This window comes from Mus pahari, chromosome 22, assembly GCF_900095145.1.
Source record: "Mus pahari chromosome 22, PAHARI_EIJ_v1.1, whole genome shotgun sequence".
In the NCBI taxonomy this organism is placed as follows: domain Eukaryota; kingdom Metazoa; phylum Chordata; class Mammalia; order Rodentia; family Muridae; genus Mus; species Mus pahari.
In genome coordinates this window covers 8,718,482-8,744,519 of record NC_034611.1, presented here as the reverse complement: position 1 = coordinate 8,744,519, position 26,038 = coordinate 8,718,482, and the positions used below count along the sequence as shown (strand labels likewise).

Below are 26,038 nucleotides of genomic sequence, written 5' to 3'. Positions count from 1 at the left end.
ATGCCAGCAAGATTTTCCTGAAGGGACCCTGATATTGTGGCCTATTGTGAGGCTATGTCATCAGCTGTATAGTAACTCCCTAATGAAGCAAGAAAACCAGGTCCTTCTGTTACCACACTATATCCCTGAGAGATGCTTGTTTGGGTTTTAGGGTAGAGTTTTGGGTAAAATTTCACCTAGAAGGGAGATGAGGATGAATGCATCAAATGGAGCTGACAATGGAGCATGGTATAGGTCAACAAAACACATTTTTAATGCAATTTAATTAATAACTTGAGGCTTTAAGCATGTCTTGGAAAAGCAGAAGCTTTCCACATAACAGATGGCAGCTGTATGAAACATAATCTCCCAAGATGCTATATAGCAAGATGATTAAAATTTCAAACATATAATAAATTATACAAATAAAAACAAAATCCTGTTTCATTGTCCTATTATCAAAGATGATTTTAGGTTGCTGTGTTGCTTTCAAACAGCAAGCCACATCTAAAGATGTCTTGATAGGCGTTCTCTATGGGACTAGTTTTCTCTGTAAGTTCTTTCTCTTGTTTTTAGATAGGGTCTACCTATGAAGCTCAGGCTACTCTGGAACTCTCTACAAAGTCCAGACAACTCCTCTACTCTGAACCTTTCTGCTTCAGGTTCTAGGTGCTGCTATTGCATCACATCCTAACTTTGTGTTCTTTCAGGCTGTTAACCATTTGAATAAGTGAACATCATTCTTACTCAAAGAAGTCATTCTACCATTTATGTTGTATCCTGGACAAGGCTTTGCTAATCATCAGGGGAAAAGATGGGTATGGTCAGAGAGAAGCAAGTATAGAACTTGAGATTTTAGGAAGAGTTACATATATTATGGCAATTTAACTATAAAGTTATAACTAAATTAGTCTACATTTATATATTTCTATATTATATATTATTAAATATTCTATGTATTTATACAACTAAATAATAATTGCATTTATAACAAAAAAGTGGTTAAGTATTTCAAGTGAATTATACTGTGAAACTTTTCACAAGCAAGTCTTTCTTAGAAGACTGCCACTTTATAAATAGCATTTTATATAGTTTTAGAATATTTTTCAAGAAGATGCTATACTAATAAGAAAAATTTACCCAAAGCAGTAATTTGAGTATTTTTTTTTTTGCAATCTTTCCTACTAGTAGTATTTATTTTCTCTTCCAAATGCCAAGAGTGGTGGTAAAAAGAATAATAGGTAGTGGGAATGTGAAGGGGAATGGGACAAGAGGATCAAGTTTGGCGAGAACAGGAGAGAGAGGGAACAGAAATCAAAGTTTTGCGTGTTGGAGGAGGTGCAGGGGTTTCTAAGATAGTCAGAAACCTGTAATAAGGGAAGACCTCAGGGAGTCTATGGGGTTGACTCCAGTTAAGACTCCTAGTAGTGGCAGATTTGAAACCTGACGCGCCCACCTCTTACAGCCAGGCAGGACTCCCAGTGCAGGGATAAGTACAGCAACCCACCCACAAATCCTTCTACCCAAAATGTGTCCTGCCCATAGGACAGATGGAGCAGAGCCTGAGGGAATGGCTGACCAATGATTAGCCCAACTTAAGACCCATCCCATAAGCAAGAACCAATCCTTGACACTCCAGTCATATTCTGTTATATGTGCAGACAGAACCCTGGCATAATTGATCTCTGACCTCTAACCATTGACTCCAGCCAGCGGCCAATGGAAACTGGTGCAGAGACCAACGGCTAAATATTAGATGGAATTCAGGAAGTCTTGTGGAAGGGTTGGCAGAAGGATTTAGGGACCCAAGGATAGGGTCTCTACAGGACGACCAACACAGTCAACTAATCTGAATTTTTAGGGACTCCCCAAGACACCTTCTTGAAAAGTATTCTAAAACTATATAAAATGCTATTTATAAAGTGGCAGTCTTCTAAGAAAGACTTGCTTGTGAAAAGTTTCACAGTATAAGTCACTTGAAATACTTAACAATACTTGAATTTTAAATGCAAAATGTTTTTCTCCATTTATCTTTATTCTTACTCTCCATCTTTTTTTTTTTTTTTTTTTGTCCTCATTATTAGGTATAGAACTCAGGGCCTCTAGCATGCATGTAAATACATGTACATACAACATACATATACACAACTTTCACTACATATACCTACTATTGAGGAAGGAGGAAACATGAAAATATATAGAGATAGTCATGGAGAATGAGGTAGAAATAGAGAATGAAATAAATATATAGAAACAGCGGTAGATATAGAGGAAGAGATAGAGATAGAGAAAGAGTTACAGGTGGAGATGAGAAAGATATGGAGAAAGGAAAGATACAAGGATTGAAATAGAAACCATACATACTTAGTCGTTTAACAGCAAGACAAGCATCAAGGATTTCGCTTCCTCAGCCTCCATCAGCCACCGCTCCAGACTAACCCTCTGAACACTTTTGCTGTCGTTTGCTCTCATGAAAAAGACCATCTTTCCTGCTTCTGGTTACTAATTTTATTGCAACATGATGCTAGACAAGACACAGGGAGTACCTCTATCATACGGGTTTTGGAAAGAATATGAGACTAAGAAATATTTCAAAAGAACCATAACAGAAGAATTCCCAAGAACGAAGCAAAGAGATATAAATTCAGAAAGAAGGGGCATTTAAGAAACAAAACTAGATAATGTCCAGAAAGAAATAACTAAGTACACAAGACAAAGAAATTATGTCAAAACGTACCTTGAAAATTAATAAAATAGAAACACACAGTCAATAAACACAAGCCCATTAGAACAACACCAGATCACTCAACTGGAATTTTAAAAGCCCAAAGGGACTATGAAACTGAATAGAGAGTTCTCAAAAGAAAAACATATACAATGAGATGTTATTAATCTTTAAGGAAAAATAAATAAAAATTTTGCAAAAATATCTGTGGAACTGATAAGTGTTATTTGAAGACAAGCTTGCTCTTCAAATGCTGAACATGCTCTCTCCTGTGTGAACCTCATAGAAGAGCAAAACCAAATATCTGTTACTTGAGACTGAAAAGCACAAGGAGGTAGGAACAGAAGAAGTGAGCAGCATCAAGGCAGACATAAGAGATCTGGAACTACCTTAAGCTTTGCCATAGCACAGTAGGGTGGCTACTGCTTATACTTCTCTGTACAATATTTCAAGAATCTTGCTTTCATAATAAGGCCTTACTACATAGTCCCAGCTGATCTAAAACTTACTATGTAGACAAAACTGGCTTCAAATTCAGAGATTCATCTGCTTTGTCTCCTCTGTGCTGTTATCAAATGTTTGTACCACAACATCTGACATAGTTACTGGTAAAAAATATTTCTTTTCTATTCATAAATTACTGTTGTTCAGTTGAAAATACTTGTTTGTAGTTATTTGACAACTACAAATATTTCTCATGCACTATCACAATGTATCCCAAGTTGATGTTCCTGAAAGCCACAAAAAAAAAAAACCATAAAACTCTCAATGAAATTTAAAATAATGGACAAAAGAATCTGAATTTCTCTAAAGAAGAGAAAACCTGGCCAATAAGCACACACAATAATGATTAACATCACTAATAGGAGAAATTCACAATAAAGCACTTGGAAGTATTACCTCCTATTACTTAACATGTTTATTTTCTGAAAGGAAAAAGACACCAGCTGTTAGGTTATGACAGATGTAGTACAGCTGTGTGGAGAATTACTAATTACATGGAACAGCATACATATTGCTAAAGGATTTACAAATGAAAAACTACGACGCAGGCAGCAAGTCTGCTCTGGGCATATACCAGAGGAGATCTAATCATTACTAGATGAAGGCATTAGTACTTTCATGTTTTCACCTTTCAGAGTAACAGAAATATGGAAGCTCTTGAAGAAACTGTGAGAGACAAAATGATTAAAATGTTCTATAAACACAAGGGAATATTATTCACCTCTAAGAATGGCTAAGATCCCACTATCTCTTATAGCATAGATGAGCAGTCAGATGACCTAAATGAAATGAGTCAGCTGTAAGGATATATGAGCTCCTTTGATTTTGGACTCCAGAAAAACATTGAAAAGTGCAATTCAAATATGTGGAAATGGAAACCTGAAGAGCAGGTGTGACAGTGAGAGGACCACACAGATACAGGTGAATAGCCACAAAGAGGTAGATACACAGAAAGAGAACATGCACAAATCTGAAGAGCAATACAGGATTCCATCTGTCCTTCACTCAAAAAGAAAAACAATTGATCTGAGAAGTGAAGACTATACAAATTTATTTCATGTGTCATTTCAATATGTAATATATTAATATATGTTAATATGTATGTCAATATGTTAATATAATTTCCCATAGAAACATGCTGTAGACATTAAATCTACCCAGTGAAAATTTTGAAAGAAAACATGTACTGATGGTTCTTTCAAATTAATCCACTAGACTGTTGTACTGGCTAATTTTGTCTCAACTTGACACAGCTGCATTTATCACAGAGAAAGGAGCTTTAGTTGAGGAAATGCCTCCATGAGATCCAGCTGTAAGGTATTTCCTCAATTAGTGATCAAGGGGGAGGGCCCCTTATGGGTGGGACTATTCCTGGGCTGGTAGTCTTAGGTTTATAAGAGAGCAGGCTGAGCAAGCCAGGGGAGGCAAGCCAGTAAAGAACATCCCTCCATGGCTTCTGCATCAGCTCCTGCTTTCTGACCTGCTTGAGTTCCAGTCCTGAATCCTTTGGTGATCAACAGCAGTATGGAAATGTAAGCCGAATAAACCCTTTCCTCCCCAACTTGCTTCTTGGTCATGATGTTTGTGCAGGAATAGAAACCCTGACTAAGACAACTGTATAAATCGTTTCAGTCTTTAAGAATCCCTAATGACTTGATGCTGTGAGAGTTCTGTGTGTCACCAAGATTTAACCAATATATGATATACAGTGATTGTCAGATCCCAAGACAAAGAAAATGAGTCTTTCTCTTTTATATTTTGATTTTTTTCTTGCTTAGACTTAACTCTCTGAGTGCCTGTGAATTTTTGTATGTTGAGATTACATCCTTTACGTCTCATTTTACTCTCACTGTTCATGTTCTCTTCGATTCATAGATAGTTTTTACAAGCTGTATCTGAGCTCAGTTACCCACTCTTCAGAAGACATTCCATCGAAGTGCTTGTCCTTACTGAACATACCTTGAGAACCTTGCACATGATCTCACACACTGAGAAGGTTTTCTCTGCTCGAGTCCAGTCCCAGGTGGTCACCTTTAAAAGAGAGGTAATAACAGACTATTGGTGCTAGTCAGGCATTTCTGTTTCCCTCTGCTTCATCTAGTTAATAACACTTTCATAGAAGTGTTTCTTTAGTCTCTCAGTGATACTCCATTTAAAGTTCCTTCTATAGCATTTGGGTTTTATTTTCAAAATTTGTCAGGAGTTGTCTCCCCTTTTCAGGACACATTTTATGTTGTTTGTAATAATTTCCACTTGAAAAAATCTTTTATGTCTTTAAAATAATTCTTGTATTATTTTAAAACAAATATTAAATGTGCCACTACTAAATATGCATTTCCCTTAGTAAGATATAGAGAAAATAGACATCAATAATTGTCTCCATTATTCAAAAATAGATTATTGATATTTTAAAACCATTCTAAAATTATTAAGATAATGTGAAGATGTCAACTCTACTCTAAAGTTAGTTGCCTTGCTTATTCTAAAATATTTCATCTCTCCAAGAAGAAGAAATTATTCAGGGTAGAAATATAGCAAAATATATAAACTACTATTTTTTCCTTTGTGGTACTATGAATTTTATGTGGACATAAACATTGAAAATAGTAATGATTCAGACTTGAGAACTCTCAGATCATTTATACCTTTAAACCTGTCAGTGAACAGCATGGTATCTTGTGTTTAAAGTCAATAAATAATTATTGGATGCTAATTCTTGGTAAGGTACATGTTTTCAAAGCAAACCTTTTAAGAAAATAAATGCACAGATATACTGAGTTTACATAGAATATACAACAGAACATATTACAAACAGATTAAGTTCCAGAAGAATTGAACAGTATGGAAGGTCATATATTAAACTGTGATACCAACAGCCGAACTTGAATATTCCCCCAAAGACACATGAATGGTTGTTTCTGGTCTTTTATATTTTGGAACATGGCAAGACATTGAGAAGTTGGGCTATAATGTAAGAAAGTTTATGTCATTAGGGACATGAACTTCCATGGAGTATTAACATCTGAAGTCCTTCTATTTTCTCTATCTCCTGGCTGCCTGCCATAAGGCAAGCTTCCTCACCTGGTGTGTACTCCAAGCATGTTGTACTGTGCTGCCCTAAACTATACAACACATGTGGCCATGAACTGAAACTTCTGACACTGCATGACAAGATAAAATTTTGTTTTTCTTTAGTGGCTGACCTAGCTACATAATATTTTACAGTAGGGGAAAACTAACATATTCATGTATCACCCAGAAATATTTCTTTTTTTTCCCAAGAATAATAAAATTGCATTTAAACTATTGTGGGATTTGTATGTCTTCTGTTGTTTTGTTGTGTTATAGTAGTTTGTTTGAAGACAGCGTTTCACCTTTTATACGTGGCCAGCCTCAAACACTCGTCTTCTTTCCTCAATCTCCCATGCTCAGAGACTGCAGGCATGTGCCATCACACTGGCCTTTCATTTAGGCTTTTAGCAGCATAGAATTTGACTTAATATATATAGACTTGATATTGACTGATTATTTTGAAGTGCTATTTATTATATGTTAATAATATTTTAAATATAAACTGACACCTTAATGCTGAAAATAAAATGTTCCAAATACTGACTAAGGACTCTCAAAGAGTCTGTAGATACAAAAGGAATAAAATGTTCATTAATATAAAATAAATGTTTAAATCTCTTACTCTACCTATCATCATTACTTTTTCACCCAGTACATGAAATTGCTTGACATATCTTTGGGGACATTTCTTAAATCCTTTGCAATGTCTTCATGAAATGTTTAACAACAATATTATAATTTGAGCCATTTATCAGGTTCTTAAGCAAAAAACATCCAATGTCTTCTAAGCTCTACATTTGACAAAATATTTTAAACAGACATTAATGATTTCCTAAATCCCTTATTTTCAAAATACATTGTTAATTACGTGTTGCTCAGGTGATGTGAGCTTGCTATAAGCAGATCTGGGAGTTCAAACATTTGACTATAAACACTTACTGGGGGTGACAGGAATCTGTAGAGACAGGAGCCCCTCAGGGCAAGAAACACAGGTGTATATACACGATCATGGAGGGATTCCTGCTCCCGTGCTTCACACCAACCCATGTAGACTATCTGCAAGGAAAGTGAGTGCTGTTAACTGACAAAATACACTTTACATATTGTAGTCTATTTGTGTGTCTTGTGCTGAAAAAATTTCATGAAAAATTATCAAATTGATTTATAGCAAATTCCAATAAACAACAGAGGACTTTGTCTCTATAACATTGTCAAACATTGCCTTATGACATTTGGCATGAGCTACTTTCTCACACATTCCCTCTCTTTTTCTGCTCTTAAAAGTATGTACTTACAATAGACTATTAGCTTAACTATTGTTTTACCAATTAGTTATATTTATTATGCCTGAATATTCTCATAGTATAAAACATGTATATGAGCAATGTAAGCATTTTCCTGTCGGTCTATCCACTAGAATGTAGCACACCATCCTCTGGGATTCACAAGATAGGATGACAAAACACTTATTCTGAGCACTAACCTCAGGTAGTAAAGTAATAATTTCTTATAATTAAAAAAATTGAGGTTCATTTGTACACATCAAGATATAGTGACTGATCATAGTTCTGGGTCTTGTTGACTGAGAGGAATCAGTTTCTAAGGGAAAGCACTTTTCTGTAGAGAGCATCTCTTGAGCAATATATAGAAGCTTCAGTTGTCAATAAAAGGCTACTGGCCTTTGAGCTTAGCAGGAAAGAGGGAGGAGGAAATTGCAGTATAGAAAGGGGACTCTGAGATAGGTTGGGGAAAGAAAATTTGCCCTAAACTCTGGAGAAGAAGGTAGCATAAACCTGACAGGAGGTAACTAACCACAGAATACTTAAACCAGTTAAGTAAGCTGTATGCTAGTCAGGGAATAACCCAAAGCATTTTAGCTAAGAAATTATTCATAAATTATTTATCTCAGAGTTATTATTTGTGAAAACAACGAGGCTGAGTGGAAAAGTTCAATTCTACATTTGGCATGCCATACATGGGGCATAAAATCCAAACTTAGAAAAGTCCCTGGTGTGAGAGACAGGGCAGTTACACTGTTCCTCATGTTCTACCATTAAATTGCTATGAGACTCAACACACACAAATGTTGGTTGAATGTTAGTTTTGATATTGGATTCACATTTTATTGATTCCATATGGGAAGACCCTTCTGATCTCACCAGTTTTACTTTCTTATTTTCAGACATTGATTCATTAATTACATTGTTTTCTATAACACCTTCTTATGTCCAATAAAATATGAAACATATGAGGAAGCTCAGCTGGGCTTAGTGTCCATTACACTGCTTCCAAGATACAATGGTGGGAGTAGCAGAGTGTCCACCACAGCTGTCATCCAGCTGCTAATACCAAATTGCCAGCTCATTGCAGAAGATAAGTTCCTTCTTGGGTCCAAACCTGGACTTAAGATGGTTTATATACAGCATACTATTGTAACAGTTGAAAAATATTATCACAAGAACCTTTACAAACAATTCCCACTTATACCCAATGACATTTTCTTCCTAGTCCATCATTTTTTTCCTGTATAATAAACTGGATTTTTCATTATCTTAGTTTATATTATAATAACTCTCTTGCATTTATAAAGTCTCTGATTTAACAACTTTAGGAATTGTGATTTACATATCTTCTCTAGAGAATTAATGTATGTTGAAATTTGCATTATAATTGAACACTTCTTAGACTTCTCAGTTGTTAATGAAATAATAATAAGATTCAGACACAATAAATTATTTGGATTTATTTTTATATAGTCAATTATAATTAATAAAATGATACCAAACATTGAAAATAATAAAGTCACTCTCTTCATAAAAACATTTAACTATGTATACATTTACACAAACATACACATATGCACACACACACTCACAAATGCAGGCATGCACGCATGTTGAAACACGCTACAGTCCTTTGAAAAGAAGGATTTCGATTATGAAATTGGCCAAGAGTCCTGGCCTGAGTGCAAGCTTGTAGTCCATGTCCTTTCTTAATGATTGATGTGGAAGGGTTCAGTCTACTGTGGATGGTGACACCTATGGGCAGTTGTTCCTGGATGGTTTAATAAAACAAACTTGGAATCCATCCCATACACAGTCACCAAACCCAGACACTATATTGAATGACAACAAGTGCTTGCTGACAGGAACCTGATACAGCTGTTTCCTGAGAGGCTCTGTCAGTGCCTGACNAATACAGAGGTGGATGCTCTCAGCCAACAATTGGAATGAGCACAAGGTCCCCATTGGAGAAGCTAGAGAAAGGACCTGAGGAGCTGAAGGAGCTTGCAGCCCCATAGGAGGCTGCCAACAACAATATGAACCAACCTGTACCCCCAGAGCTCCCAGCAACTAAACCATCAACCAAGGAATACACATGGAAGGACCCATGGCTTCAGCTGCATATGTAGCAGAGAATGGCCTTGTCAGTGATAGGAGAGGCCCTTGTTCCTGGGAAGGCTCCATGCCCCAGTGTAGAAGAATGCCAGGACAGTGAAGTGGGAGTGGGCAGGTTGGTGATTAGGGGGAGGAGGGATGGGATAGGGGGGTTTCAGAGGGGAAACCACAAAGGGGAGAACATTTGAAATACAAGTAAAGAAAATATCTAATTTAAAAAAGAAGAAGAAGAAGAAGAAGAAGAAGAAGAAGAAGAAGAAGAAGAAGAAGAAGAAGAAGAAGAAGAAGAAGAAGAAGAAGAAGAAGAAGAANAAGAAGAAGAAGAAGAAGAAGAAGAAGAAGAAGAAGAAGAAGAAGAAGAAGAAGAAGAAGAAGAAGAAGAAGAAGAAGAAGAAGAAGAAAACTAAGCAAGCAATGAAGAGCTAGCCTGGAAGTAGTGCTCCCACTCAGTCTCTGTCAGTTGCTATCTCCAGGTGCATTGAGTTTCCACCTTGATATCCCTCAGACATGGACTGTAACCTGAGAGTTGCCAGCTGAAATAAACTCTTTCCCCCATAAGTTGCCTTTGGTCGTGGTGTTATATCACAACGATGAAACTCTATGTGTCAAATTGGTACCAGAATCATATGGTATTGCTATGGTAGACCTGAATATATTTTATGTAGTATTGCAAAAGGATTTTGGAATTTTGGAATTAAAAAAAAAAAAAAAAAACAACTATTGAGTGTTTAATGCTTAGTGAGCTGTTTGGGGAACTAGGAAGTTAAACCTGAGAATGTTCAGATAATCTAGACCCAGCTTGTGGAGCTTCAGAGGGAAATTGGAGTGTTCCATAAAGACTTTAAGATTATTCAGTATTTTGAATTAGACTTCATCAGCTACGGCTGAAGACTTGGCTGCGATGAAAAAGACTCCAACATCATTGAGGCACTATCTTCTGGAAATTTTTTTCCTCAGGATCAGCATAGAGTAGCTATGGCCCAGAGGTGGCAAATGTGGTACCTCATTCTGGCATATTAGCCCAGAAGCTTGGAATACCCATGATACAATTCACAAAACACACCAAATTCAAGAAGAAGGAAGACTAAAGTGTGGATACTGCATTCCTCCTTAGAATAGGGAATAAAATACCTATGGGAGGAGTTTCAGAGACAAGGTGTGGAGCAGAGACTGAAGGAATGACCATCCAGAGACTGCCCCACCTGTGGGTTCATTCCCTATACAATCAACAAACCCAGACAATTTTGTGGATGCCAACAAGTCCTTACAGACAAAAGCCTGTTATAGCTGTCACTGGAGAGGCTCCACCAGTGCCTGACAAAATATAGAAGTGGATCCTTGCAGCCTACCATTGGACTGAGCACAGGGTCCCTAATGAAGAAGGTAGAGAAAGTACCCAAGGAGCTGAAGGGGTTTGCAGCCCCATAGGAGGAACAACAATATGAACTAACCAGTGCCCCCAGAGCTCCCAGGGACTGAATCACCAACCAAAGAGTACATGGTGGGACTCATGGCTCCAGCTACATATGTAACAGAGAATGACCTAGTCATCAATGGAAGGAGAGGCCCTTGATCCTTTGAAGTGTCTATGCCCCAGTGTAGGGGAATGCCAGGGCCAGGAAGCAGGTGTGAGTGAGTTGGTAAGCAGGGTGGGGCGAAGCAGGTAGGGGGTTTCCAGTGAGGAAACCAGGAAAGGGAAAAACATTTGAAAGAAGATGATTTAGTAAAAAACGTTCTAGAGTGGTGATCAAAGCCATGAATATGGGTAGAAAATAAACAGGGTAAGAAACAGGCGTCACAATGAAAAATCAAACCCTTAAAATCTAATTCCCAAGTGAGAAGAGATAAACAGAGCTTAGACACAGAGAAATGCTCACACACAAAGGGATTCCCAAGTATACATAAAGGGTCAGTCTACTAAGAACTATAATTGAACAGAGGTATTTCATCATAATTCTTCAGAAAACTAGAGATAAAACAAACATAATAAAAGTGGCCAAGAATCAGGAAAAAGTTGTTGCTCTTTTGTAGTGTTAAAGATAGAAGAGAGGGCCAATACATGTTAGGCAAGTGTTTGTTTGTCTGTTTGGGGTTTTTTTTTGTTTTCTTTTTGTTTTTGTTTTTGTTTTTTTGTTTTTTTTTTTTTACTGATAGGAACCAATTTTAATGTCATATGTAACATAGTGTATACTTTAATCGATCTGGTAAAAATTATAATAAAGAGAAATGCCTGAAATCAGAATACCTGATCCTTAAATACACACGCATACACACATATATTTAAATACATGTATATATTTATATAAATATAGTACATCACTNTGTATATATATACATACATATATATATATAATATCCAAATATTATAATAATCCAAATTATGTTGAAAGAAACAAAAGTTGAATTAATAACTAACTTCTAAATGGAAACAAAATAGGATATTATATGTCATGAATATCAATATATAAAACAGAAAATCCCAGTAACCCACATTTCTATATATGTATGAATTATCATTTAAGATGAAATTTGGGCTTTTATGACCATGGCATCATACCAGTCTTGGAGAAGCCGAAATATTAGTATCCAGAGAAAAGGAGGGAGACAAACCCAAGAAAGATAGGAAATGTCCCAGAGAAAGGAGCAAAACAAACTTAGAGAAACTAAGGCATTAAATGATCAAATGTTGGTTCTTTCGCTACTAATGTCCATAAAACTGCAACACTGAAATGACAAGTGCAGATTGGTGACAACAGTCTACTCTTGCAGTCTGTTGTCAAGTGACATCAGTGCATCCAGCACAGTTTAGCAGTCATGTCCTCACTCTTAAAGCCCTATCAAGCTGCTCAGTGAAGACTCTACCTCCGTCACACTTCACTCTAAATATTCTTCTATTTTTAGAAGATCATGATGGTTATTTAAACTGAACTTATGCCTATAATATTTCCCACAATAGAAAATAAAACAATAATGAAACTATATATACAAGTTAATTTCTGATAATATTAAAGTCAATTAGGTCAGAGAAACAGCATTATTTTATGAGAAAATTTCTCAAAAAATAGCAAGATTAGCAGCAGTGTTTACATAATGTTTGCAACTTATTTTTAATATATGCCTCTCCATTATTAGTTTAGCTTCCAGAACATGTCCTCTTTACACATCTGACAGAAAATGTGGAAAAAAAAATAGTACCACATACCTCTGTGACAGTAAGTATTGTTTTCATAGGATCCCAAACACTCAAGCTATTTTAATCTCTAACCAGTAAAGTGAAAAGTGCAAAATACCAAAACAACCAGAAAAAAAACTCAAATATTCAGCAATGCTAGACAACGCTAAAGAAGAGAGAGAGACAGAGAGACACAGAGACAGAGAGACACTGAGAGATAGAGAGAAGGAAACCAGCATTGGGGAAAGAGAAAGTGCACAGCAGAAGTACAGTGTCCCCAGCCTAAGCTATGACCCTGCTGGCTCTAATAAGAACTTTCATACTACATTAAACAAGCAGTAAATAAAACAAAAGGCAAAGGGAACTTTGTCTTGCTCATGGAGCATGTATATTTCATGGGGAACAGAAGTTATACTAACAAGAGGAACTGAAACATTAAGACGAATATAGTCCAAATGTAAAACTGCTGCAGTGTTGCTCACAGTAGAACACCATCCAGAGCAAAAAGCACTACTAGAAGAAGAGAGAATCATTCTGTGAGACTGTAGGATCAGAGCTCCAATATGATATGACAATGATCAGGCATGGTGTTTTTTTTAAAAAGCTTTTTAAAAATTGTTTAAATTAAAAATTCCAAATAAAAATGCCAAAGAACATGGTCAAATGGAGAAGTCTCATTTATCAAAATATGCCAATTACCAAATAAGGCTCTATACTCACTGAGGCACACAAGTTAATATGTTTTAAGCAGTTTCTTATACCTAAAAGAATCAATGTTCAACAAGAAATTTGAACAAAAAAAAAAGGAAATGAGAACAAGTTGACTTCAATTTTGGTGTGAACTTCAAGAAGTGTGTACAAATCAATTAAAATCTTTAAATCTCTGTATTTGGATAATAGACAAGGTTCAAATGACTTTCATCATTCAAATGATCAGGTTCTGTTCTAAGTAGAATTTGGAACTCAGGAGGGAGTAGAAAATCTTCCACTGAAAGTTTAACACTGATATGTTAAAACTAAGCAACAACATCATAGGTGAAAGGATGAATCATAAACGAAGTAAGACATTAGTCTGTCAAATAAAATCTAAGAAATTCAACTAATATTGTTCTTAGGAACACTCTATACACACGCATTTGATAAACCTGATAATCCATGGTTAATGATATATATTTCCTTTTAGAAAAAGATGAAAAAGTAAGGAAAATAGGGACAGATGTTAATTAAATAGTAAATAAAGCTGCAATACAGTTGTTCAAAGTTTACTATTCTTATCATTAGTATTAAGAGCAAGAATATCTTCATTCTCAGACCTCACAAACACTTCAAGAATGTAAAATGCAATATTTATAAAATTAATTTTGAGTTTAAAATGGACTACAATGATTTCTAGAATATCAGAAATGATGGAGGAAATTTTTCAAAAATAAATAATCTTATAATTACTAAGGCAATTCAATTTGTTATTTAAAACTAGAAAGAAAAATGTGAGGATAGGTTAAATATGTCCTTAACTTCTGTTAATCATTGGAAAAAAACAAACTACATACTTGCAAAATCTTTCAGAGAACTGAATTAAGAAATGAGCAATCCTCAGGTCACTTTACACGGTCATTATGACCTAAGAAACTGAGTTTACAAGGATACTTAGTATGAAATGAACATTTTCCCTGAAATATACTGTTTAAAATGTTTTGTTTTTTATCTAAAAATGTTTCATGCAATGTATTTTGATTATGTGTGCCCCTCCCCCTACTTCTCCCAGGTCCTCCTACCCATCCAGCTTCATGTTGTCTCTTTCTTTTTCTGGAGAGAGAGAGAGAGAGAGAGAGAGAGAGAGAGAGAGACAGAGACAGAGACAGAGACAGAGACAGAGACAGAGACAGAGACAGAGACACACAGAGAGACTCAGAGAGAGACAAAAAGACAAAACAAAACAAAAATTCACTATAGAAACAAAATATAACATGGCTAATTCCTAGCCATGAGACCTGAACTATAGCATTCCTCAGTGACACTATATTGGAAAAACAAAAAAGATCTTACATTTCCCAGCAGGTATCATTTGCAAGTAGCTTCTTAGTTAAGATAGGACTTTGCATCTACTTTCTTTTTCATGGCTGGGATTTTATTTGGCTTGAACTGTATGACCTGAACCTTGAGAGGAATGGTTTGATGAAGACACCCCACTTAGGATTGAGTGCTACAAAGTCTCTGTCTCTGTCTCTGTCTCTGTCTCTCTGTCTCTCTCCTCTCTCTCTCTCTCTCTCTCTCTCTCTCTCTCTCTCTCTCTCTCTGCTGTAGGTCTCAAATTCCCACCTACTTCAAGAAAGAACGTCTCTGAGAAGAGTTAAGTTTGGTATAGGAGACTGCAACTTACAGTATATGTACAACTGGAGATGTCCAGGAACAGACTCTTAAAAGGTCGGACTTGTATTACAGTAGATGGATATGTTATCTCTAGAAGTGTGACATTCTTATTTGTTAATATTCTATATAGTGATGCCTGTAACTGTCATTCTAAAGAAGAATAACAACACAAAATGTGTGGAAAAATATGAACCAATCTATGGGCATAGCAGTATGTCATTAAGAGTAATTTTATTTCTGAGTTCCCTTAGCAGAGTTATAGTAGAAGGTATTCCACAGGGCACATCTAGTCTGAGGTTCTTGGTCACTTTAGCAGTGTCATTTCATGGGTTAGCTTGAAATCCAATAAAAAAACACTTCTATATCGTTTATGCCAATATTGTATTAGTATGTCTTGCAAGGTTATTTTTTAGTGCAATACTTTTTGTGGTTGTGAGTTACCAGACTCTGGATGAATGTTTCTAATATCATCCATTTACCTACAAATATTATAATTTCATTTTTCTTAACTGATTAAAGTTCTGTTCATGTAACTGCACCTTTTTTTTCAAATGTATTCATTGATTGATGAATATCTAAGCTATTTCCATCTTCTGGCTATTATGGAATAGTACAGCAATGAACATGGATGAGCGAACTGTAGTTATTTGAATATATACTGTATCTGTATCATGAGGTAGATCATGGTTCATATTCCTGAAAATCATCCACGAATGTTTTCATAGTTACTGCTTCCACTAAAGTAAATGTTTGCATTTCTCTCCATCCTCCAAGCATATACTGTCATATTTTTTCTTTTTTATTATAGCTTTTAAAATATTGAATACAGCTCCAATGACTTGGGCAAGTGTAAATATGGCATATGTTAAGGTATTTTAGGCACATTTGATGTCAATGGTTTGTTTTATTTTGATAAACAGATCCTAGAAAGAACTGATTGCTCTCTATATGTCTAGAGACTCAGAGAGAGACAAAAAGACAAAACAAAACAAAAATTCACTATAGAAACAAAATATAACATGGCTAATTCCTAGCCATGAGACCTGAACTATAGCATTCCTCAGTGACACTATATTGGAAAAACAAAAAAGATCTTACATTTCCCAGCAGGTTTCATTTGCAAGTAGCTTCTTAGTTAAGATAGGGCTTTGCATCTACTTTCTTTTTCATGGCTGGGATTTTATTTGGCTTGAACTATATGTTTTCTGCTTGTTCGTTGTAACAGTTTCCTTGGGTTCCTATGGGTTCCATGAGCCCTGTTATGTGTGGAAGAAACTATTTCCTTGAAGTCTTCTACCACATTTGGCTTTTACAATATTTCTCCCTCTTCATCCACCATTATTTTCCAGCATGTGTGGCTTCATGAGTGTGAAGCCATCCTGGACTATATAGACAGACCTCATCTTTGAAATCAGATCTCAACCCAAACTGAAGCAAAAGCAGTTTCTCTAATATGAATATGGATTGAATGAAGTGGCACTAATCAGGATACATCAACTTTCCAAATGTTTCCCCTCTGCAGCTGCTTTTCTCTTCAAACCTACAGAGTTTCTAACGATGTAAAAGGTTTCCTTCCTCTACATCATTGTCAACACTGTTTTTTGAGATTGATCAAATATGCTCATTGTTTGGTAATTTCAAACACTTAAGTAATAAATAATGTATATTTTCTAACTCTGTCCCATTGCATTCCCTACCCCTCTATCCCCTGTTGGAGACTTTTTCCCAACCAGCTCTCTCTCATTCTCATGACTTCTTTTTGTAGGTAGGATCCTCTGAATTTAATTAGAGTTTTTAACACAGGAGTAGGTCTAAGGGCTAATTATCCCTTTAGATCACATAAATCTTTTGTGTGTTTTGATTTTTGACATCAGGCATCCTAACGTAAAAAGTGGTATAGCTTATGGTGAGCTGTATTCGCCTTCCTCTCAGATCAGTGATGTTAAACATCTTTCTACACACTTTATCCCTTTCTTGAGAAAAAGAAAAGAAAAGAAAAGAAGAAAAGAAAAGAAAAGAAAAGAAAAGAAAAGAAAAGAAAAGAAAAGAAAAGAAAAGAAAAGAAAAGAAAAGAAAAAAACCTAACATATCTTTGTTCTTATTTTAACTTTACCCTAAATAATTTCATTAGTTATCTATAACTTGAGATAACAACCCTTCATTAGGTGTCTTACTTGCAAATATCTACTTCCATTCCAGGAATTGTCCTCTGACATACTTTCTGTTTTCTTTGCTGTGCAGAAGCTTGCTTTGGATGATAATTTATCTTAGATTTCTTTTTTTATTAGATATTTACTTTATTTACATTTCAAATATTCCATTTCCTGGTTTCGTACTGAAAAACTCCAATCCCCTACCCTATTTCCCTGCTCAACAACCCACCAACATGCACTTCCTCGCCCTGGCATTCCCCCTTCACTGGTGAATAGAGTCTTCGCAGGATCAAGGGCCTCTCCTCCCATTGATGACTGACTAGGCCATCCTCTGTTACACATGCAGCTGGAGTCATGAGTCCCACCATGTGTATTCTTTGGTTAGTAATTTAGTCCCTGGGAGCTCTGGGGGTACTGGTTAGTTCATATTGTTGTTCCTCCTATAAGGATGCTAATCCCCTCAGCTCTTTGGGCCCTTTCTCTAGATACTTCAATGGGGACCCTGTGCTCAGTCCAATGGTAGGCTGCAAGGATCCACTTCTCTATTTGTCAGGCAATGGTGGAGCCTCTCCAGTGACAGCTATAACAGGAGTCTGCCAGTAAACACTTGTTGGCATCCAAAAAAGTGTCTGGGTTTGGTGATTGTATACGGGATGGATCCCCCGGTGAGGCACTCTCTGGATGGTAATTCCTTCAGGCTCTGCTCCACACTTGGTCTCTGTAACTCCTTCAATGGGTATTTTGTTCCCCCTTCTAAGAAGAATAGAAGTATCCACACTTTGGTCTACCTTCTTCTTGAGTTTCATGTGGTTTGTGAATTGTATCTTGGGTATTCCAAGCTTCTGGCCTAATATCTACTTATCAGTGAGTACGTATCATGTCTGTTCTTTTGTGATTGGGTTACCTCACTCAGGATGATATTTTATGGTTCCATCCATTTGCCTAAGGATTTCATAAATTCATTGTTTTATATGCCCCAGTACAGAGGAAGGCCAGGGCCAAGAAGTGGGAGTGGGTGGGTAGGGGAACAGGGCAGGGGAGGGTATAGGGAACTTTCAGGATAGCATTTGAAATGTAAATGAAGAAAATATCTAATAAAAATTGAAAAAAGTGAATAAATAAATAAAATGTACACACACACACACACACACAAAATCATTGTTTTTAATAGCTGAGAAATACTTCATTGTGTAAATGGACAACATTTTCTGTGACCATTCCTCTGTTGAGGGACATCTGCTTTCTTTCTAGTTTCTGGCTATTATAAATAAGACTGCTGTGAACATAGTGGAGCATGTGTCCTAATTACATGTTGGAGTNTCTTCTGGGTATCTGCCCAGGAGTGGTATTAGTGGGTCCTCAGGTAGTATTATGTTCAGTTTTCTGAGGAATAACTAAACTGATTTCCAAAGTAGTTTTACCAGCTTGCAATCCCACCAGCAATGGAGGAGTGTTCCTCTTTCAACACAACCTTGTCAGCATCTGCTGTCACCAGAGGTTTTGAACTTAGCCATTCTGACTGGTGTGAGGTGGGATCTCAGGGTTGTTTTGATTTGCATTTCCCTGGTTGCTAAGGATTTTGAACATTTCTTTAGATGCTTCTCAGCAATTCTGTATTCCTCAGTTGAGAATTCTTTGTTCAGCTCTGAATTCCAATTTTAATAGGATTATTTGGGTCTTTGGAGTCCAACTTCTTCAGTTATCTTTATATATTGGGTATTAACTCTCTATCAGATGTAGGATTGGTAAAGATATTTTCCCAATCTGTTGATTGCATTTTTATCCTATTGACAGTGTCCTTTGCTTTACAGGAGCTTTGCAATTTTATGAGGTCCCATTTGCTGATTCTTGATCTTAGAGCACAGACTATTGGTGTTCTGTTTAGGAAATTTTGCCCTATGCCCATATCTTCGATGCTCTTCCCCACTGTCTCCTCTATTAAGTTTCAGTATCTCTGGTTTTTATGTGGAGTTCCATGATCCACTTTGATTTGAGCTTTGTACAAGGAGATAGGAATGAATCAATTGGCATTCTTCTACATGCTAATCGCCAGTTGAGCCAGCATCATTTGTTGAAAATGCTATCTTTTTTCCACTGGATAGTTTTAGCTCCTTTGTCAAAGATCAAGTGACCATAGGTGTATGGGTTCATTTCTGGGTTTTTAAATTTTATTGATCTACCTGCCTGTCACTGTACCAATACCGTGCAGTTTTTATCACAATTGCTCTGTAGTACAGCTTGAGGTCAGGGATGGTGTTTCCACCAGTCATTCTTTTATTGTTGAGAATAGTTTTCACTATCCTAGGTTTTGTGTTATTCCAGATGAATTTGCAAATTGCTCTTTCTAACTCTGTAAAGAATTGAGTTGAAATTTTGATGGTGATTGCATAGAATCTGTACATAGATTTTGGTAAGATGGCCATTTTTATTATATTAATCCTGCCAATATATGAGCATGGGAGATCTTTCCATCTTCTGAGATCTTAGATTTCATTCTAAAGAGACTTGAAGTTCTTATCATACAGATCTTTCACTTGCTTAGTCAGAGTCACACCAAGGTATTTTATATAATCTTTGTGACTATTGTGAAGGGTGCTCTTTCCCTAATTTCATTCACAACCTGTTTATCTGTTTTGTAGAGGAAGGCCACTGAATTGTTTGAGTTAATTTTATGTCCAGCTACTTTGCTGAAGTTATTTTTTTAAATCAGGTTTAGGAGTTCTCTGGTAGAATTTTTGGGTCACTTTAGCATACTATCATATCATCTGCAAATAGTGATATTTTGACTTCTTCCTTTACAATTTGTATCCCTTTGATCTCCTTTTGTTGTCTGATTGCTCTGTCTAGCACTTCAAATACTATACTGAATAGGTAGGGAGAGAGTAGGCAGCCTTGTCTAGACCCTGATTTTAGTGGGGTTGCTTAAAGTTTCTCTCCATTTATTTTGATGTTGACTACTGATTTGCTGTACATTGATTTACTATGTTCATGCATGTGCCTTGAATTCCTGAACTTTCCAAGATTTTATCATTAATGGGAGTTGGATTTTGTCAAATGCTTTCTCAGCATATAATGAGAAAATCATATGTTTTTTTTTCTGTGAGTTTGTTTATATAATGAATTATGTTGATGGATTTCTGTGTATTGAACCATCCGTTTCCCTAGGATGAAGCATACTTGATCATGATGGATGATCATTTTGATGATTTCTTGGATTTAGTTTGTGAGAATTGTATTGAGTATATTTGCATTGATATTCATAAGGGAAATTGGTCTGAAGTTCTATTTTGTGTTGGGTCTTTGTGTGGTTTAGGTGCCAAAATAATTGTGGCTTCATAGAATGAATTGGGTAGAGTACCTGCTGTTTCTATTTTGTGAAATAGTTTCAGGAGAATTGGACTCAGTTCTTCTTTGAAGGTCTGATAGAACTCTGCATTAAACACTTCTGGTTCTGGGCTTTTTTTGGTTGGGAACTACTAATGACTGTTTCTATTTCTTTAGGTGATATGGGACAGTTCAGATTGTTTATCTGATCCTTATTTAACTTTGGTACCTAGTATCTGTCTAGAAAATTGTACATTTCATCCAGATTTTCCACTTTTGTTGAATATGGGTTTTTCTAGTAGAATCTAATGATTTTTTGTATTTCCTTGATTTCTGTTGTTATGTCTCCCTTTTCATTTCTGATTTTGTTAATTAAGATACTGTCCCTGTGCCTTCTACTTAGTGTGGCTAAGGGTTTATCTGTTTTGTTGATTTTTCTCCAAGAACCAGCTTCTGCTTTGGTTGACTCTTTGAATAGTTCTTTTTCTTTCCCCTTGGTTGACTTCAGCCCTGAGTTTGATTATTTCCTGCTGTCTACTCCTCTTGGATAAATTTACTTCTTTTTTGTTCTAGCAATTTCAGATCTGTTGTAAAGCTGCTAGTGTATACTCTCTCTGTTTTCTTTTTTGGAGGCACTCAGAGCTATGAATTTTCCTCTTAGGACTATTTTCATTGTGTCCAATAGGTTTGGATTTTGTGGGTTCATTTTCATTAAACTCTAAATAGTCTTTAATTTCTTTTTTTTTTTTCTTGCTTGACCAAATGATCATTGAGTAGAGTGTTGTTCAGCTTCCACGTTTATGAGGGATTTCTATTATGATATTATTGAAGACCAGCCTTAGACTGTAGTGATCTGATAGTATACATTAGATTATTTCAATCTTCTTGTATCTGTTGAGACCTGCTTTGTAGCTCATTATATAGTTAGTTTTGGAGAAGGTACCATGAGGTGCTGAGAGGGTTTATTGTTTTATTTCAGGATAAAAGTTTCTATAGATAACTGTTAAATCCATTTGTTTCATAACCTCTCTTAGTTTCACAGTGTCTTTGTTTAGTTTCTGTTTCAATGGTTTTTCCATTGCAGAAATTGGAGTGTTGAAGTTTCCCACTATTATTGTATGTGGTGTAATGTGTTCTTTGACTTTTAGTAAAGTTTTGTTTATGAATGTGGGTGCCCTTGCATTAGGAGCATAGATATTCAGAATAGAGAGGTCATCTTGGTAGCTTTTTCCTTTGATGAGTATGAAGTGTTCTTCCTTATCTTTTTTGATAACTTTAATTTGGACATTTTTTTTTTTTTGATATTAGAATGGTTACTCCAGCTTGTGTCTTGGGACAATTTGCTTGGAGAATTGTTTTCCAACCTTTTACTGTAAGGTAGTGCCTGTCTCTGTCACTGAGGTAAATTTCCTTTATGATACAAAATGTTGGGTCCTGATTATGTCTCCAGTCTGTTAGTCTATTTCTTTTTATTGTGGAATTGAGTCCATTGATATTAAAGCTATTAAGGAAAAAAGATTGTTGCTTCCTGTTATTTTTGTTATTATTGGTGGAATTATGATTTTTGTGGTTATCTTCCATTTGGTTTATTAAAAGATTATTTTCTTGCTTTTTCTAGGATGTAGTTTTCCTCCTTGTGTTGGATTTTTGTTTCTTATCCTTTGTTTCTGGATTTGTGGAGAGATTTTGTGTTAATTTGTTTTTGTGATGGAATATATTCATTTCTCCATTGATGGTTATTGGGAGTTTTGCTGGATATAGTAGCCTGGGCTGGCATTTGTATTCTCTTAGCGTCTGTATAACATCTGTCCAGGATCTTCTGGCTTTCATGGTTTCTTGGGAGAAATCTGGTGTAATACTAATAGGTCTGCCTTTATATGTTATTTGACCTTTTTCTCTTAATGCTTTTAATATTCTTTCTTTGTTTTGTGTATTTGGTGATTTGATAATTATGTGACAGGAAGAATTTCTTTTCTGATCCAATCTATTTGCTGTTGTATAGGCTTCCTGTATGTTCATTAGCATCTCTTTCTTTAGATTAAGGAAGTTTTCTTCTATAATTTTGTTGAAGATATTTAGTGGCCCTTTACGTTGGGAATCTCCACTCTCTTCTATACCTAGTATCCTTAGGTTTGGTCTTCTCATTGCATCCTGGACTTCCTGGACTTTTTGAGTTAGGATCTTTTTGTAATTTTCATTTTCTTTAATTGTTGTTTCATTGTTTTCTATAGTATCTTCTGCCCCTGAGATTCTCTCTTCCATCTCTTGTATTCTGTTGGTGATGCTTGTATCTATAACTCCTGATCTCTTTCCTAGGTTTTATAACTCCAGGGTTGTCTCCCTTTGTGATTTCTTTATTGTTTCTACTTCCATTTTTAGATCCTGNATGNTTTTGTTCAATTNCTTCACCTGTTTNGATATGTTTTCCTGTAATTCTTTAAGGGAGTTTTGTGTTTCATCTTTAAGTGCTTCTACCTATTTACTTGTGTTCTCCTATAATTCTTTAAGGGATTTTTGTGTTTCCTCTTTAAGGGCTTCTATCTGTTTATTTGTGTTTTCCTGTATTTCCTTAAGGGTGTTATTTGTGTCCTTCTTAAAATCCTCTGTCTGCATCATGAGATATGAATTTACATACACATCTTGCTTTTCCGGTATGTTGGGGATTCCAGAACTTGCTGTGGTGGTGAACTCTGTTCTGATGGTGCCCAGTGTTCTTGGTTTCTGTTGGTAAGATTCTTGCATTTGCCTTTTGCCATCTAGTTATCTCTGGTGTTAGATATTCTTGTTGTCTCTTACTGGAGCTTGTTCCTCCTGTGGGTCTGTAAGCCTGTGTCAGCACTCCTAGGAGACCAGCTCTCTCCTGATGGAAGTTGTGTACAGTGGGCCCTGGAACAGCCCAAGCTCTGGATGCAGATGGTTGAGCGGAAGGGTCCTGTCCCAGCTGTTCCACTGATCTTATGTCCTGTGTGTTCCTGGATAGCCCCACTTCACACAGTTAGTGGAGAAAAAGTGGCTGTCTCATCTCTGAGCCTAGGAGTGAAAACATTCCTGGGAGAACAGGTGACACCTGGGGGGACCAATGCACAGTGGGCTGTGGAACAGCCTCAGCTCTCGGGTGCAGATGGCAGAGTGGAAGGATCCTGTCCCAGCTGCCCCAATGATCATGTACTCTGTGCGCTCCTGCCAGCCCTACTCCACACAATTATTGGAGAGAAAGTGGTTGTCTTACCTCGGAGCCCAGGATTAAAGATGATCCTAGGAGAACAGGTCTCTCCTGGCCCATATTTTAAGTTAATCTTGTCTATTATGACTGATGAAATCTCAAAGTAACTTGAAATATGCTTTTCCCTGATGGTTGATGTATGTTAGCCATGAATGGATTGAATATTTCTTTAAGTGTTTTTCAAGCATCTCTTTTTTATCATTCAAGAAGTGTTTAGGTCTATGCCTCATTTTTTTATTTGGCTTAATTGACTTTTTAAATTCTTCATATATTCTAGATAATAACCACTTATCAGATGCATAATTGCTAAACAGTTTTCTCTCTCTCTAGGGTACTAATTGTATGAATGACAGTTTTCATTAAATGCAGAACCTTTTCAGTTTCTTGAAGTCCCTTTTATTTATTGCTGTTTTTGGTTCCTGTGCTATTGATACTAAGTTCAGAAGGTCCTTTCTTATGTGAAGGAGTTCAACCCTACTTGCCCACTTCCTTTTCTACAATATAAAGGTGATATTGAGTTCTTTTATTCATTTTCAGTTGAGTTTTGAGAAGGGTGACAAATATGCACCTATTTTCATTCTTCTACATGCAGCCAACTAACTTGACCATTTGTTGAAAAGGCTGTCTTTCTCTAGTTTATATCATTAGGTTGTTTGTTGTTGTTGTTGTTGTTTCGTTTTGTCTTTTTTTTTTTTTTTTAGAAAATCATGTTTGTGGAATTATAGATATGTCTTCAATTGTATATCTCCTTTTATTTCAATACCATGCTGTTTTGTTACTTTAGATCTGTAATACAATGGTGATAAAATTTCCAGCAGTACTTTAATTATTCAGGATTGTTTTAGCTATCCTGCTTTGTGTGCATTTGTGTGTGTGTGTGTGTGTTCTATGAAGTAGTTTGTTAGAATTCTCATGGGGACTGCATTGATTCTGTACATTGCTTTTCATAATATGCTTGTTTTCTTTTTCTTGTTTTTGTTTTTACTTGTTTGTTTCTTTTTTAATGGATACTTTCTTAATTTACATTTCAAATGTTATCCCCTTTCAAATGTTATTCCTTTTCCCACCCCTACCCCCCTGACACCACCTATTCCATTTCCTCCTTTCCCTGCCTTTATGAGGGTGCTCCAACACACACTCACCCACTCTCACCGTGGGGCATTGAACCTTCACAGGTGCAAGGGACTCTTCTCCCATTGATGCCCGATTAGGCTATTCTCTGCTACATATGCAACTGGAGCCAAGGGTCACTCCATGTGTACTCTTTGGTTGGTGGTTCAGTCGCTGGAAGCTCTGGAGTATCTAGTTGGTTGATATTGTTGTTCTTCCTATGGGGTTGCAACAGCTTCAACTCCTTCAGTCATTTTTCTAATCCCTCCATTGGGGTCCCTGTACTCAGTCCAATGGTTGGCTGCAAGCATCTACCTCTGTACTTGTCAGGCTCTGGCAAAGCTTCTCAAGAGACAGCTACATCATGCTCCTGTCAGCAACTCAGTCACAGAACACACATGGTATACACTCACTGATAAGTGGATATCAGCCCAAAAGCTCAGAATACCCAAAGTACAATTCACAGGCCACATGAAGCTCAAGAAGGAAAACCAAACTGTGGGTGCTTCAGTTCTTCTTAGAAAGGGGAACAAAATACTCATGGGAGGCAATACAAAATGTGGAGAAGAGACTGAATGAAGGTAAGCCATCCAGAGACTGGTCTACCTGGGGACCCATCCCATATGGTTGACTGACTATGTCACCAAACCCAGACATTACCATGGATGTCAAGATGGTTTTTTCACAATGATGTCAGTTATAATAGGCAATTTTTAGCCCTAAGTGCCTAAATAGAACACTGGAGATATTTAATATTAGTAGCTCAATGACACAGTTAAGAGCTCTAAAAAGATGAATTAATACCAAAAAAAGTGTAGATGAGTAGAAATAACCTAACACAGGACTAAAATTAACGAAGTAAAAAAAAAAAAAAAACTCAAAAACTAATACAAATATTCAACCAAACCAACAGTTGTTTCTTTGATAAAAATCAGCAACATTGACAAATACTTAGCCAAATTAACCATAAGTTTGAAAGAAAATATTTAAATTACTAAAGCCAGAGAA

At 36.3% G+C, this 26,038-nt stretch overlaps 1 protein-coding gene across 4 annotated transcripts in view; it reads right to left on the bottom strand.

The window, feature by feature from the left end:
• Positions 1-26,038, bottom strand: part of Sntg1 (syntrophin gamma 1) — a 638,621-nt gene that overhangs the window by 80,586 nt on the left and 531,997 nt on the right. For all 4 annotated transcript variants that reach the window (XM_021222333.2, XM_029533398.1, XM_029533399.1 and 1 more), the window contains 2 exons: positions 7,220-7,336; positions 5,168-5,239 (listed from right to left, as the gene is read on the bottom strand). In XM_021222333.2, the coding sequence (XP_021077992.2) occupies positions 5,168-5,239; positions 7,220-7,336 (189 nt within the window). The remainder of the gene's footprint in view (positions 1-5,167; positions 5,240-7,219; positions 7,337-26,038) is intronic.